The 15,630-nt window shown below is 53.8% G+C and overlaps 2 protein-coding genes across 5 annotated transcripts; both read left to right on the top strand.

Moving 5' to 3' along the window:
- The first annotated feature begins 850 nt into the window (after positions 1-850).
- Positions 851-4,302, top strand: HOXB7 (homeobox B7). The gene is made up of 2 exons (XM_036999134.2): positions 851-1,371; positions 3,463-4,302. The coding sequence occupies exons 1-2, from the start codon at positions 972-974 to the stop codon at positions 3,714-3,716; spliced, it is 654 nt and encodes a 217-aa protein (XP_036855029.2). The 5' UTR covers positions 851-971; the 3' UTR covers positions 3,717-4,302.
- A 2,360-nt stretch (positions 4,303-6,662) lies between these two features.
- On the top strand, positions 6,663-15,627 carry HOXB6 (homeobox B6). 4 transcript variants are annotated; one of them, XM_073235490.1, is made up of 3 exons: positions 6,663-7,106; positions 13,250-13,742; positions 14,745-15,627. In XM_073235490.1, the coding sequence occupies exons 2-3, from the start codon at positions 13,328-13,330 to the stop codon at positions 15,002-15,004; spliced, it is 675 nt and encodes a 224-aa protein (XP_073091591.1). In that variant the 5' UTR covers positions 6,663-7,106; positions 13,250-13,327; the 3' UTR covers positions 15,005-15,627. The 4 variants fall into 4 exon arrangements, with proteins under 4 accessions (XP_073091591.1, XP_073091589.1, XP_073091590.1 ...); XM_073235488.1 differs by having other exon boundaries at positions 6,664-7,106; positions 12,967-13,742; XM_073235489.1 differs by having other exon boundaries at positions 6,664-7,106; positions 13,218-13,742.
- The last annotated feature ends 3 nt before the right edge of the window (positions 15,628-15,630 follow it).

Genomic DNA, 15,630 nt, shown 5'->3' on the forward strand with positions numbered 1-15,630 from the left:
ACAACCTCGTGTTTTAATTTTTCCCGGACTCTGGCGGGGGAGCAGGAGAGGGAAGATATTCTTCCCTGCCTTTCTCTATCCCGGACTTGGCCTCCTTCTTCCAGGACCGATTTCGTGCCTCACTGCCTTCCTTCTCCCACTCGCAGCCAAGCTTAACTGAGGCATTCGCCTTCCGGAACCAGGAGAACAGCGTACCCAGCCGTCCGCCTCCCTTCCTTTCTCTTCCCACCCCTTCCTTTTTAAGTTTATTTTCAAGCCGTTTGTTTTTTGTTTTTTTTGTTGTTGTTAGCCACAGAAACCTCAGTATCCAACACCCGTAGGCTGGACTCCGCGCCTAGAGGAACGCCCACGAAACCTCGCTCCATCCCTGCCCGTGTGTCTGGGGCACCGAGAGAGCCGTGTGGCCAGGCTCACCTCGTTCCTCACCTCAGGAGAACTGGACTAAATTCCCCCAAAGGCCCCGCTAGGCTGCGTTGGTCCGGATTAATAAAGACCTGACCTGTCTCCACCCACCAACCCACCCACTTGCGTGCAATCCCTGCGTTTGTTTCTGGCTGGGTAACGGGCTGGGAGGTTGGGTGGGGGTAACAACACAGATCGCTCCAAGGTTATTTTCCCTTCCACTCAATCCCTTCCTCCCCAAATCTCGCCCTCAAGCTGCCACCAGCTCACAGGGGTCGACAGCGGCCCTTGAGCCCCCAGCCCCAATCCACAGGGCTTGGCTTTCCCATTCATTATTGATCATGTTTTATAAATTCAAAGCCACACAATTTTTTCCACATTACCGGGAGCCGTGGGGAGGCTGCCCTGCCATTGGCGGAGGAGATGTCACGTGGGCGAGGTCACGTGGTCCGGAGAGGAAAAAGGGGGTCCTTTTTGGTGTAAATCTGGACTCTAATTCTGTAATATATCAAGGAATCTCGTAAAACCGACACTAAAACGTCCCTGCCTACAAATCATCCGGCCAAATTATGAGTTCATTGTATTATGCGAATGCTTTATTTTCTAAATATCCAGCCGCAAGTTCGGTTTTCGCTACTGGAGCCTTCCCCGAACAAACTTCTTGTGCGTTTGCTTCCAACCCCCAGCGCCCGGGCTATGGAGCTGGTTCGGGCGCTTCCTTCGCCGCCTCGATGCAGGGCTTGTACCCCGGCGGGGGGGGCATGGCGGGCCAGAGTGCAGCCGGTGTCTACGCTGCCGGCTACGGGCTCGAGCCGAGTTCCTTCAACATGCACTGCGCGCCCTTTGAGCAGAACCTCTCCGGGGTGTGTCCCGGCGACTCCGCCAAGGCGGCGGGCGCCAAGGAGCAGAGGGACTCGGACTTGGCGGCCGAGAGTAACTTCCGGATCTACCCCTGGATGCGAAGCTCAGGTAACGCCGCGCACCGAGCCGTCCCGAGTGGCAGTGGCTGGGGCCATTCCCCGGCAGGCGCCGCCTTCCCGGCCAATTGCCCCATTTCGCGTCTAGAGTGCTCCCGGCAGGAGGTCGGCCCTGGGGACACGGCACCCCCCCCCCCGGCCACGGCCCCGCGCGCTGCCCCCACCCCCATTTTTGCTTGGTGCTCCCAGGATCGCTCTGTTTCCCTGGCGGATCTCTCTTCGCCGACGCCGAAGCGCTCCAAGCCCCCAGCCGGACCCCCACCCTTCCTCTCGGCCTTTTAGCTTTAAATATTTATCAGCCGCGGCGGCACGGGCTGGAGAGGAGGCCGTTTGTCTTGCGGAGGAAGGCTGGGGTTTGCAGAGAATAGCCATTAGGGTCTCCCCCCCCCTTCTCCCTTTCCCCACCGGGGATCTCAGCTCCGGGTGTGTCCCCCAGCCCCAGCTCGGATAAGGTCTGGGGGAGGGGGCCGCAGCGCTGAGCAATTCTCCCCTCCCCCTTCCTTCCCAGCCAACCCCGCTCCCCCATTATTCCCTTCTGGACAATTAGAGGTGGGCTCAAGAGGCCTAGGGGGAGGAGGGGGTATGAGAAGAGATGAAGATTGAGCCAGGGATACAGAGCCAGAGAGGCAGGTGGAAAGAGGGGGGTTAAGCCGAGATGAAGCTCCTGACCCCCCAGTGAACTTGGGAAGTGGGAGACAGGAGAACTAGAGAAAGGACAGAGCCCTCAAGGGAGTATAGCTGGCTTCCTCAGGTACCCTTCCTAGGGCTCCTAAGCACCCCTGGAGAACTGGCCGACACATTTGCAGGTATTTCATAGGGTGAATATCTTCTAGGACTCTCTAGAGCCAAACCAAGAGTTAGGGGGTACAGGCCACTGAGCCAGTTGCTGCAGTAACCCAAAGAGACCAGGTCTTAAGATAAGCCTGAACCAGATATCCTTCTTAATGCTGCCCTGGAGTCATGGACCAACCTCAAGGTCCAGAAGGCCCAAGATGTGTGGTCAGAGGCTTCCAATCCAGCCAGGGTTGAAGGCCAGGAGAAGCCAGCTCTTAAACTATCAGTATTGGTGGTCACAATCCCCATTACCTGCTCCATAATTCAACTGCCTTTCCAGTTGATTTATCAAAGCCGAAATTTTTCTGCTCGTAAACATTTCAGCTTGGCTTTTATCTGGCTTGAAATTAGGGCCCCTTGCCCCTCCTCTCACTGGCTCCTTCCCAGCAGGGCTGGTACCAGCACCTCCCCCAGTCCAGCCTCCCCCAAGCCTCCTCCAGGTTTTAGGCCTAACCTGGGAAGCTCTCCCTGCCCTACAGTCCCCAGCACCCAGATACTTCAGGTTCTATCCTAACCTGCTCTACTGTCTCTCCTCTCCCCCTGTGCCTTCCTGGAGGCCCACAGATTGCTTTGGAGAGCTGGGTTGTCTGGGCAGATGGTCAGGCAAGACAACCTGGCCCTGTCTGAACCTCAGACACTCACTGGAAAATAGTCATCAGAGGGCAGCTGCTCTCAGACCAACTCCAAGGAAATCTGCAAATTTTCACCTCCTCCTCCTCATTCCACAACAGGCAGGGGGTGGTGGGGTTGACTGAACCGGTGAGGCTCTTTTGGCTCCTTTTCTTTTCGGGAAGAGTACTCAGGCCAGGCCTAGAGCCCCAGTCTGGGGTCACTTGCACGATTTCCATTGCCCTCCACCTCAAAGACCATCAGAGTCAGCATCTTCAAGAGGAGGCTTGGGGTCTTGTTCCCCACCATGCCAGGGAAGATCAGCCTCCCTTCATTCCACATACACCTCCTAGGTGCAAGGCCTCCAATAGCAAGCAGCTTAGATCTTGTGTTCAGAAGCCCTCGGCTGGAAGCCTTCAGGTGGAAAATGGGAATGCCTGCTTTGGGAAGCCTGTAGAAAAATCTGCACATTGAGAGACAAGGCGGGCAGAGGCTGGGGTATGGAAAGTGAGAATTCGGTTTAGTGGGAAAATGGGCTCTTCCAACTACCCAATGCAAACCACACACAAGGTCTAAAAGAGAGGTGGGCACTCTCGTGTCTTTTTCCACACGCACTGATTTTTCCCTCTAATGTGTGCAGGGACCGACCGCAAGCGAGGCCGCCAGACCTACACACGCTACCAGACCCTGGAGCTGGAGAAGGAGTTTCACTACAATCGCTACCTGACGCGGCGGCGGCGCATCGAGATCGCGCACGCGCTCTGCCTCACGGAAAGACAAATCAAGATCTGGTTCCAGAACCGGCGCATGAAGTGGAAAAAGGAGAACAAGACCGCGGGCCCCGGGGCCACCGGCCAGGACAAGGCTGAGGCAGAGGAGGACGAGGAAGAGTGAGGAATAGAGAAAAAGCAGAGGAAGAGAGATTAGAAAGGGAGAGAGGGAGAAGCCTAGCTCTGGGAACTGAACCAGGAACTTAAATTAAATAGTGGGGGGGGGGGGGTGAACCCTATTTAAATGGAAAGCAGTTAAAAACATTTTAAGGCGAAAAGGTGAAATTTTGGTTTAACACTGAAAAAAAAATACTACCTATAGAAAAGTCCGAAAGGTTTGTTTTGTACAATATGGGAAGGACATATCTACCTGTTCTGTACCTTTCTGTATTTTTCCCCCTCTTTTTTATGTCGCTGTTGTAAGGTCTTTGTAAAATCTTGCTGTTTTGTAAGCCGTCTTTGATGCTGTCTTTGCGGTCTGTGGGTCTGGACTAGTGTATGTGCTTCCCAGTCCTTCTGAGCCCCGGCCTTGGCAGTAGTGGCACTGAAGAGGTTTTAGGGAGCTCCATGGACCCACTGACTAGTTCAAATGTCTCCTCTGTGCACCTAGCCTGTCTGATGCTCCTTGCTCCTGCCAGCCCCTGTGATCCTCTTTACATCCTGTGTGTATCTGAAGAATTGAGAAATAAAACAATTTAAAAATAAACAAATACCCTCTTTTCTGTGTCTCAGTAAGGCTGGGAGATTAACCCTGCTCCAAGTTAGCTATGCATCCAGTGCCCCTCTGCTCCAGTACCTGCCGCTGGCCCATTTCTTTGTATGCTGGCATCTCCTCTTTTTCCTGGTGATCCTTGCTGTGGGAGCTGCCAGCTAGAGAATGCTGGTATCACACATTTCCTTTACATCCTTTTATACATATTGACACACACAAATGCACAGTCACATATATTTACAGGCTGACAACACATAAATATATACATTGTTGAATAGAAACACACATAAATACCTAAAGTCATATGTTCACAAATAAACATACATTCACACATCACAACTCCATACCCAGAACACATGCACTCATGTTCACAAGCACTCACAAGTAAACACATTCACACTCACTCACAGAAACGTTTATACATGCCAATGTACATTCACACATTGGCGCTTATATAAACACACAGATTCACATTTGCCCCCAAATAAACACATCCACGAGCTCGAGCCCACATGCTCGGTTGCTCACATTCACAAAACAAAACATCCACAGTTCTACAAACTCTTCCTCATCCAGGCCTTCAAACCAGGCTGTGGCTGGTTGGCGCCCGTGGGGCACAAAACAGAGTTAAGGTCCAAAGTGCTAGGCCCCATACGAAGGGAGAGCGGAAGGAAAAGGAAGGTGACTACCCAGACCCACCCCCCTTCTTGTGAGGGGTTGGGCGGAGGCCAGGCGAGCGGGCCGAGACCTGACGGCCGCCTGGCCCAGCGAGGCCTCCAACGCCAGGGCGCTCCGGCCGGCTCCCTACTCACTCGGCAAACATTTTCTGCAAGAGCTATTCGGGTACTTTATTTCAGTGTTTTTTTTGTTTAGTTTTGTTTTGTATTTTTTTACTTGCATTCATTTTAATCGATCTCATTCTAAGTTAACACAGCGTCCCAAATGCAACTTAAAAATGGAGTGAGTGGGATAAGCCCCGAGACCGGGTGCCTGAGCAGTGCGAGTTTATCCCGCTAGCGTGGCCGCACCCGCCGCTCTGAGCTTGGCCGTTACCCGCCGGGCTCTGCCGCTTCCTCCGCGCCTTTCCGCCCGCTCTCCGCGCTACTGGCAAACTGGATTCCTCTCCGTAGTGCAGAAAAAAGAAAGAAAGAAGAAAAACATTTTTTGGGGAAGGTTATTTCGTTTATTGTATTTGACTAGCCCAATTAAAAAAATAAAAAATAAAAATAAAGACGGGGATATTTCAGGACACCTGGAGAACACGGGGTGAATTTTGTTTGCTGGATTTTTTTTCTTTTTTTTTGCTGCAAAATACCGCTTGATTAAGGGAGGCAAATCTGGGGGGACGTGGGGAGGCACCTACACAGCTGGACCTGAGGAGTTTATTTTTAGTGTTTATTTTATTATAAACCCTGAATCATTTAGATTTAAAGAACAGGCATCTCAACAGGAGATAAGAGGGTTGAAAGAGAAGCTCATTTTAGGAGAATCTGTTTAATTTCAATTTGTAAGTAAAACCCCTAAACCTGCAGTTTCCCCCTTTAAAGACCACAGAACCCCCAGAAGAGCACATGGAATTGTCGTGAGGAATCTGGGCAGGCCAGCATTTAGGTAGGAGAGGCATGGATCTGCCTTTTCCCTCTTATTTCTGCGGTGCAGCTACTAGACTGATTACCTTGGCCTCCATCAAGGCCATCTTTCCTTCAGGAACAAAAATTAGGCCCTAGGGGACCTAGGGTCCCCACACCCGCAGTGCTACAAGGTGGGGGTCCTGCCATCTATAGAGCTGGGAATAAGGGGGCATTCAGAGGGGGAGAGGGAGCACTAAAGGTCTCATTTTGCTCTGATGCAAGTGACAATTCTGGACAGCAGCTGCTGCTCACAGACTCACCCCCAAACTGCTTTAGCACAGTCTCTGGGCAGAGGATTTTGGGTGAATTTTTACTAGAAGAGAGAGGTAGAGCTCCTGTGAGAATAGGGAGGTTCCAAAAAGAACCCCCTTCCCAGACGGACGCTTGTGGCTCCTCTGCCAGATTTCCTGTACCCTAAATCTCACCCTTTCTCAGATTTGGGTTTCCCCAAAAACCCAGAAGGAGAAGAAAAGAAGATGGCGACTGAGAAAAGGGTTGCTGGTGGAGCAGCCATGAAGAAATGCAATAAATTCCTTGTTGTTTTATGAAAATTTACAACTTTGTGATAGAAGTTTATGAGTGGTTGAATCCAGCGATTGGCCGGCGCCGGTCATGTGGCCGGGCGATCGTGAACATGAACTTTTTATCATTTCCCTGGTGGTTATAATGCAGCATTCTTTTGGACACCACACCTAGGTCGGAGCACTGTCGTCCTTCAGGGCTCCAGCCTCTTGATATTTTTATACTTCAGTAACGGCTCGATAAAGCAAAAGAGAGAGAGGAAGAGAAAGGGGAGAGGAAAGAAGAGGGAGAGAGAGAGAGAGCGAAGGAGGGGTGGGAATTACACAAAAGAGAGAACCAAAAATAATTTTAATTTCTAAGTTAATTTGTTTGCTGATCTGGGATTTAGTCATCATGGAGGGTAAATGGACAATCTGCCCAGGACTGCAGCCTAATACCATTTTTCAAAGCCAGAACTTTCTCCATTTTCTATGCAAATATCAGAAAAACGCAACACCCTCTTTCCCAAGTCAGAGAAGGGGAAGCGACGGCTCTCAGGTTGGGACAATATTATCTGGAAGATGAAGAAGAAACCGAACGCTCTTTTTTATTCCCCCTCTTCCTCCCCACCCCTTTCCATCGGAAGAAAGAAATCCCAAGGTCTGCAAAGGTAAGGGAGATTCTACAATTCTTATTCTTTTGCATCGATTTTGCAGGGGGTGGGTCTTGGGTTGCTCTCTCTCCTCCCCCATTCCAAGATGGGGCTGAACCCCACCTCTGGGCACTGCAGGGAAAGGCTTCCTAGGAAATTCGGTGGCCAAGAGAGGGGTGGCTGTTTTCTGGAGGGAGAGCCAAGGCAGGGAGGACGCGTGGAGGAACCGAAAGGGGCCCCCTATGCAAACTCTAAGTTGCCTTTTTAAGCTGTGAGGAGAGGCTCAGGCAAGGGGGCTGTGAAAGAGGATGGGGGTGTCTGGGCTTCAGGACGCCCGCTGAAGCCCTTTGCTATGGCCTTTGTGGGTCTGCGCCCCCTCCCCCTCCCACCGTCCCTCCCTCGTTCGGTCTCCCCCAGTTGACCCCGCTCAGTTCTCTTGCCCGGTGCGGGTATGGGCGTTTTCCCGGCAGCATTGGCACGAGGGGCGGTGGCTCTGAGGGATGTCCTGGTCTCTGGAGGGCCTGGAATCTCTGCAGAGGCCGGTGGGGCGAGGAGGCTGCAGCTAGTGAGACACAGAAAGAACAACTCGAACAGAAATGCACATTATCTTCCTTTGGAGACATTTCTGAAATTAGAGGGCTGTGGGTGGAGGCACCCAGATCAAGGGAAAGTCCCTTGGGAAGCCTGCCTGAGAATGCCCGGGTCTCTCGCCACTCCTGCAGGAGGGAGCCTCACTCTTCAAGGAGACAATTTTGTGGTTTTTAAACCGGTAGGTTACAGCATGTTGGTTTCTGTGCAATATTGATTCAATTGCTTGTGTTTTATTGGTATGGGGTGTGTGGATTCCCGTGGAGGAGAAAATTGCCATGTGTGTGTGTGATGTGGAAACACTTAAAACTTCCCTGGACCCAAATGTGGTGATTGTGAGGAATATGGTTAGCATGTTGTTTGAGGCTTGTAAACAAAACAAGAGAGAGAAGAAAATAAAAAGAAAACCTAACTAGGCGACCCTATGGTGTCCGGACAGGAAAGCTGCAGGGAGCTGAGCTAAGATGGCTAGCCCTGTCCCTCCGGCGCCTGATTTCACTCCCTAGTCAGGCCTCCTAGGGGGTGGGGAGGGAGGAGAAGAGATTCTCCTGTTGGGCAGGAGACCAGATTCTTAAAGTAGATAGTGGGGTGGAAGAAGGCAAGCCACTAGGTGAGGACTTTAATGAGAAGGCTTCTGGGGAAGCTTCCAGCAAGAGATGAGCGACTTGGGTGCAGGGGGCAGGAGAGACTGTGATTTGATTTGGTTTGCAAGAATAGGTTTACCTCTCTCTTTTTAAAGACAAGGTGCAGAGCGTTAAGCCTTGGGCCTTTGAGGGTCCAGGGATTGCGGGGTCTCGGGATGTGTAGGGGACTATTGGCTTTCTCAGTCCTGAAGTGGGAGAAGGACGCAGCCACTTGTGGCTTGGGCGGGGGGTGGGGGTCCCAGGAGGCGCAGGTAGATGCCAGCCAAGCAGGCGGGAACTGGGTGCCTGGAGAGACCCCCTCAGCTGCGTAGCGAGAGTCCTCGGCCAGCACCCACGGCACTTGGACCCTATTCTCAAAGGAACAATTACCAAACCCACCCAGACGATAGGTTTTTTTCTCCTGTAGTCTTGGCGGGGTATAAATCATCCGTGTGACAGTTTGCTCTGGCCCAAATTATGCGGTTTGCTGCCATCTACTGTTCGTTCGGAGACATGCGGCTGCAGCGCCGCAAGCCCGGCGACACTGCCTGAACCGTGCCGGACACCCGGATCACCGGCCGCTCAGGTTCGCGGGATTCGGGGACTTCGGGCCCAGATTGTCGCTTTCTGCTGTATCTTGGTCCTGCGTGTGGATTACGGAACAACAAGTGTCCCCTCCCTCTGCCGCCTCGCCTGGCCCTTCCCAGCTCCAACCTGGCGGCTGGCTGGGGAAGCAGCTTTTTCTGGGGCGTATTTAAAGAAGACTAATACTGCATCCCGCGGGCAGGGGGCCTGAACCAAAGGGTTGGGGGATCAGAGTCACGATCCCCACCACCACCACCACACACACACACAGCAGGCGCGAAAAGGGATCATCCGAGCCTCACGGGAGATCCGAGGCCAAGGCTGTTAAAGGTTTATTTGGTTTTCTTTACGGCCAAGGGAGGGGACCAGCAGGGAAGGCGCCGGCCCCGGCAGTTCCACTCGGTTGTCAAAAGACAAACCGGGTCTGTGTTCTCCTGGTTGGATGGTGAGTCTTGCCGGTTGCTGGGCCGGTGAGTCCGTGGTGAAAGAATTGAGCCGAATTTTCCGGAAACTGTTGGTGCTTGCAAATAGTGTGGGTACCCTCCCCCATTCTCGATCGTTTCAAGCGAAATCGACACAAATACGCTTTGGGGAAAAATTGGGAGTGGGAGTGGGGATCAATCATTAAGGAGCCAAACCGTTGTGATTTCCATTCTTGCTGGACCCCTCACACCCGCTTAACCCGACCGCTTTCTCAGAAGGGGGTGGCGAGGGCGAGGGTACGCGCTCTGCCGCCGCGTTTGAGTATTGGCCCCTGTCTCACGGGTTACTGATTAGCTCGGGCTTTCAAGCTGCAGGAGGAGGCTTTGGCCGCTCTTTTCAAGGTGCTGTGGCCCCGGTTCCTGGGCGAGGGCTCCAGGAAATTGCCTGCGGTGCCAGGCAGGCTGAGGTGTTACTAAGGTCTGGTTCGGAGCTGGGAGCGGCGGAGGTCTAGGGGCCGGCCCGTGCCGGGGGGCAAGAGCGGCGGCTGCGTCCCCCGCGCCTCTGGCGCCTCGTGAGTCTGGGCCAGAGGAGCAGCCTTTTCAGCTTTTCCGCAGCGAGAGTGACTTTATGGAGGCTCCAAGGCCCGTCCCTGAGGGAGCGCGCCCGGAAAGTCTTGGGATCCTCGGAGCTTTTTTCTTGTGGGCAGTCTGAAGGACAGGTAGGGAGGGGAAGGCGGCTGGTATAGGGGGTTGAAACACTTCAGGGCTCTTAGGGTGCCCGCGGACCTGGGGGGAGGGAACAGGAAGGGCTATCTAAGCACGCTGGCCACCCCTACCCCCGAGATTAGAGACATTGCCACTCATTTGCATAATGGAAATGAGGTCTTTGTACCGGCCAATTTTAAGGCAATGTCCCATGTAAACAGCTCCCAAAGGATGGGGGCGGCCACACTGCTCCCTCTGGGAACATTTATGTTCCCCAAACCCAGAGATTCACAGAGTCTAGGCAAAGAATTGGGTCGAGATATTTTAATTTGCCCCATCCCAGCCAGAGCTGGGAGTGGGGTAGAGGAAGGTGCCCACAACCCAAAGAGCTGGGCATTCGGGGAGCTTTCCTTTGCAAGGAAATGGGAAGCCTGGACAATGTCTCAGTCCCTGCTCCCCTCCACACCATACAGGCGAATACACCTCCCTCAGGTTACCCGTACAGAATTTCACTCGCAAGCTGAAAACAGCTTAGGCATTTCCCTGGGAGCTGGAATGTGTGTGCCTCCATAGGACTGCAGATTTGAGCACAGAAAATTACAATTATAAATCCTGCCAGTGGGGTTTCTTTGCAATCCTTCCGTTGTGTACTCAAGACTTGGTACACATTTACATCCACCTCTCCATGCACACGCTACTTTGAGGCAGGAAGAGACACCCCAGACCAGCAGACGGCTGTGCCCGCTGTGTATTTACATATTCCTTCTTGGAGACAGACTGATGGCGGTGGACCGAACCACAGACGCATTGGTAGAGCTCTGGCTCCAGAAACCAGGCGGTCTCTGGCCGGGCCCTGCCTGCCTGCTCTTTCTCCCAAACAAACGGATCAGACGAATAAACGCTCATAAATACCTCTGGGCTTAGATAAGAGCGATGAGGCGCTATTTCCTTTCATGCTGGACTCCAGGCACCCAGCGCCTGCCCTTATGGCTCCATCTCACTACAGGCAACCTGCAGAGGTGAGGTTAATTTGGGTCTGTGACTCTAGGGATAAGAGACTATTTTCTTGTTTCTATCACAGGGGAAGGCTCCCTCCCTCAGAGCATCTCACTTTGTCCAGACTCCACAGGAAAGCCCACACTGTCCAGTACTAGGATAGGCCAGGGAGGAAGGAAGGAGGGATGGCTGAGGCTCAAGGCCCAGCCTCAGTGGTGTGGAGGAGGGAGGTGCACACAGGCGCTCTCCCTACCTCCTGCCCTTAACCAAATGTTCCCTGTTCTTCTCTAGGAATGGGCCTGATCACAACTAGATTGGAGCATTTATGACTCTCCATCATTAGGAGGCTTGAGTTTGTTTTCTTAAATCTTGACAAAGCCTCATACATAGTCTCAGGCTAGGAAGTGGCTGATAGGACATCCAGGGATCACCACTTGGTCATGAAGGTGCAACCTAGAGGTTGTCTTGAGTTCAGGGAGCTTCTCTGGGCACTTTGCAACCAATCAAGTTCCTACCCTTGGTCATCATCCCCCGAGCTCTACCACTTTCCCTAGTGTCTGTGCCATCTTCAGTGCACAGAGCAGGCCCATAAAAAGGAACCCAAGAACAAGGCAGAGTGTCAACCTGGATCCTTCATCGTGAGATTGTGTCCCACACCCTGGCCCCAGGTTTGAAGTTTGTCATCCTTTATTGCCTGACCTCCGCATGTGTATTAGAATGTTGCAAACACATTGTGTCTCAATCTTCTGGCCTGGCCCCAGTGCTCATTTTCCTGTTTTCCTTAGATGAAAGAGAGAGAGCCAGAGACATACAGTCTTTCACACCAAAGCTTGTATGACAGCAGAGCTGCCGATACAAACATGAGACCTGGGAGGGACTGTAGAGATGCTGAGAGACAGACACAAGGGTGGTGAGCATCTGGAGATGGGATGCGGGCTGGTTGTTTTATGCTGCCTGCTGAACCCCCAAGAGGACCCAAATGCCTCTCCCTCCTTGTAAAATTAACCAAAACCAAATCTTGGGAAATAATTAATTTTCAAAAGAACCAGCAGCTTCTGGAAAGAACTGGAAAAGATGTGAGGGCCCCTCTCTTGGTGGTCTCTAATTGCACCAAATATCAGGATGGTTTGAGGACCTGGAATTGGAGGAGGAATATTTTTCCCTGTATGGACTTACTGAGACATCTTTGATTCCTAAGAATTTGTAGCATAGGATATCCTAATGTCTTCCAGGGTATGAGTGAGAGTTGCAGGTAGGATAGGGATCAGATAAACCTCGGCTGTAGGGGGCTGGGCGGGGATGGCCCTCACTCCTCTCCCTATGCCCAAGTGAAGAGAGGACTAATCTTTCCCCAGTGCCCCTTCCCATGCCAAGAGTGAGCAAGGCATACTAGAACCAGGCAGGAGGTCCTGGGCAATGACAGCAGTAGCCTCCTATGAAGCTCCTAGCCTAGCCACAGAGCCAGAGGGAGAAGCTTGGACTAGGACCCTCCTCCCATTTTCCTGGCCTTCTGGGTCTTCTGGGCAGCAGGCTCTGGCCTGCCCCTCAGACCTTAAGAGTTGTGGAAAAGCAGGAATAATAAACAGGCTTGTAAGAGACAGAGTAGATCTGAGAGACAGGAAAACGGTTTTCAAAACCTGGAAAGGAGAGTGTTTCTTCTTCTTTGCTTCTCTTTCTGAAGATGATGCTAATTAGCAGAGGACTCTTCAGCCCTTCTACCAACACAGATCCCTGGAAACAAATCTCCTTTAGTTGTCTCCTAAGGAGACTGAGATTCAGGATTTGGGACATTTACCCACCCTTCCCGGGAGGGAATGGGACTCGAGCAACGCAGGGGTTAACTTTTCTGAAAATACAATTAACTTTTTCCTATCCTGCGAGGAGGGGGGGAGGGATATATTTATTTAATCACTGGGGGATGGGGTGGTCTCAACCCAAACGCTTCCTCCTCCCCCAAAGGCACAGACGCCTCTTTCGCAGATACTACGTAGGTGGAACAGGACCGCGTTGTGTTGTTGGGGAGAGAGAGAAAGGAGAAGGAGAAGAAGGAGGAAAAAAAAAGGTTGATAGGTTTGTGCGCGGGTCCCTCGCGCGGGCTGCGCTCCTCCTGGGTGCTATTTGACAATTCCTGCCTCTGCCATTGGTCAGTGTTGGATCAGATGGTTGTATTTCCTTCTGGCCCTCACTGGCACCTCGCCATCCCCCCTCAGCTAAAACCCAATCTCAGATATACTACTAATAGGCGCGGCGCTCGGACTATAAAACACAACAAATCATAAACCCGGCGGAGCAGCAGCGGCCCTGCGCGCCTCCCCTCCCAATGAGTTCCTATTTCGTGAACTCCACCTTCCCCGTCACTCTGGCCAGCGGGCAGGAGTCCTTCCTGGGCCAGCTACCGCTCTACTCGTCCGGCTATGCGGACCCGCTGAGGCACTACCCCGCGCCGTACGGGCCGGGACCCGGCCAGGACAAGAGCTTTGCCGCGTCGTCCTATTACCCGCCGGCCGGCGGTGGCTACGGCCGAGCGGCGCCCTGCGACTACGGGCCGGCGCCGGCCTTCTACCGCGAGAAGGAGTCGGCCTGCGCGCTCTCGGGCGCCGACGAGCCGCCCCGGTTCCACCCCGAGCCGCGGAAGTCCGACTGTGCGCAGGACAAGAGCGTGTTCGGCGAGACCGAGGAGCAGAAGTGCTCCACCCCGGTCTACCCGTGGATGCAGCGGATGAACTCGTGCAACAGTGAGTGAGACTTCCCCGGTCGCCCCGACCCCCGCGGGCCCCCGCCTCCAGGACACAGAACTAGCTCCCCCCTCCATTCTGCCACAGGCTGCTGGGTGGGGCTCAGTGAGGAGCTAAGGGAGGATTGAGCTCCTGCACGGGTCTTCGCTCTGTCCTCTCGTCCTCAGGAGTCACAAAGTTTGCAAAGTCCCAGCTGCGCTTCGAGCTAGGAGGAGCGCCAGGCCAGCACCGGGATTATGGGTCAGGGAAGGGGGCAGCGGCCACAGTCACTAGCTAGGCTCCCCTTTGGCCCCCAGCCCTGGTCGGGTCCCCCACCCAAAGGCTGTTCCATTAAAAACGGAGTGCGTCATGGGAATGGGGGCGGTGTGACGCTGGCGAGGGCGAGATGTCTGTCCCGGACTGTGTTTCCCTGGGGGTCGGGGGCTCCGGAAAGATGAGGCACCAGGAAAGGGGTAGTAGTCAGAGGAGGGAGGGAGGGAGGGAGAAGGGGAAGAGAGAGGGGGAGCGGGCGGAGGGAGAGAGAGGGGGAAGCAGGCGCCTGGGTCTCAGGCTGGATTATTTGCTGGCCTTACGTCCCAAATTGATGTCCATTAGAGGGACACGAAAGTGAGGAGCCGTTAGTGCCGACTATGGATCGATCCACGTCATTAAGGATTAAGGGCCGGAATCTGTCACAGGGTGGTGGGGGAGCCAGATGGATGGAAAACATCCGACTGGAAAGCGGCACACCTGGCCAGCGCTTCCCCAGCTCCTCCCCCTTGGCTCAGGTGGGATCTTAAACTGTTCCTCCCATCCCCCACCAAGAGTCTAGACCGCTGGCATAGGCCTAGGAGACCCGAGAGAATCTGGAGGGGGCGCTGGAGGAGTGAGAAAGGGGGGCAGGAAGCCGGAAGAGTGGAGGGCATCTCGGGACAGGCTAGAGTCCATGTTTGGGGGCCGAGGGAGCAGGGGGGGCTTGGCCCTGGTGACCCCAGGCCTCAGCCATTCCTTTCTGCGTAACAGGTTCCTCCTTTGGGCCCAGCGGCCGGCGCGGCCGCCAGACCTACACTCGCTACCAGACCCTGGAGCTGGAGAAGGAGTTTCACTACAATCGCTACCTGACGCGGCGGCGGCGCATCGAGATCGCGCACGCCCTGTGCCTGACCGAGCGGCAGATCAAGATCTGGTTCCAGAACCGGCGCATGAAGTGGAAAAAGGAGAGCAAACTGCTCAGCGCGTCTCAGCTCAGTGCCGAGGAGGAGGAAGAAAAACCAGCCGAGTGAAGGCGCTGGAAAGGGAGGCGGGACGCGAAGGGAGAGGCCTGTGGGGGAGCCGAGGGCATCGGGGAGCCCCAAGATGGTTCTGCGGGCGGGGGCCCGGGGGATCTGCACTCCAGCGCAAGACAGGCGGGGCCTAGCGATCTCCTGGACGCCCCCGCCCGCAGAGCTCGATGGGTGCTGGGATGCCGAGATGCCTGAGCCCATTCAGCACCCCGAGCGCCCCTTCATCTCCGCGGAACCCGCCTCTGCTCGATCAGGCTCCCCTGTGAGAACGGAGGAGCAGACTCGATGTTTCCTGGAAGCAGAGCAAAATGCTCTTGTCCGTGTCGCGTCTCATTTCGTCCATATCCCCGTGCACGGTTCAATGGTAGATTTGCAGTCCCCTCAGCCGGGGCCTCGAAGACTCCCTGGCCCCAGACCTCTCTCCCACCCCACCCCTAAAGCCACTGGAAGGAGCACATACTACCTAGAAGTAAGAAGAGGAGCCTCAGAAGAAAACAAAGTTCTATTTTATTAATTTTCTATGTGTTGTGTTTGTAGTCTTGTCTTAGCTCTGGACGTGAAATACTTCGGTAATATTAATATTATTAATAATGATTATGATAATAATAAAGACGTAAAAACTCGCC

The sequence above is a fragment of the Manis javanica genome, chromosome 4 (assembly GCF_040802235.1).
Source record: "Manis javanica isolate MJ-LG chromosome 4, MJ_LKY, whole genome shotgun sequence".
Lineage (NCBI taxonomy): Eukaryota > Metazoa > Chordata > Mammalia > Pholidota > Manidae > Manis > Manis javanica.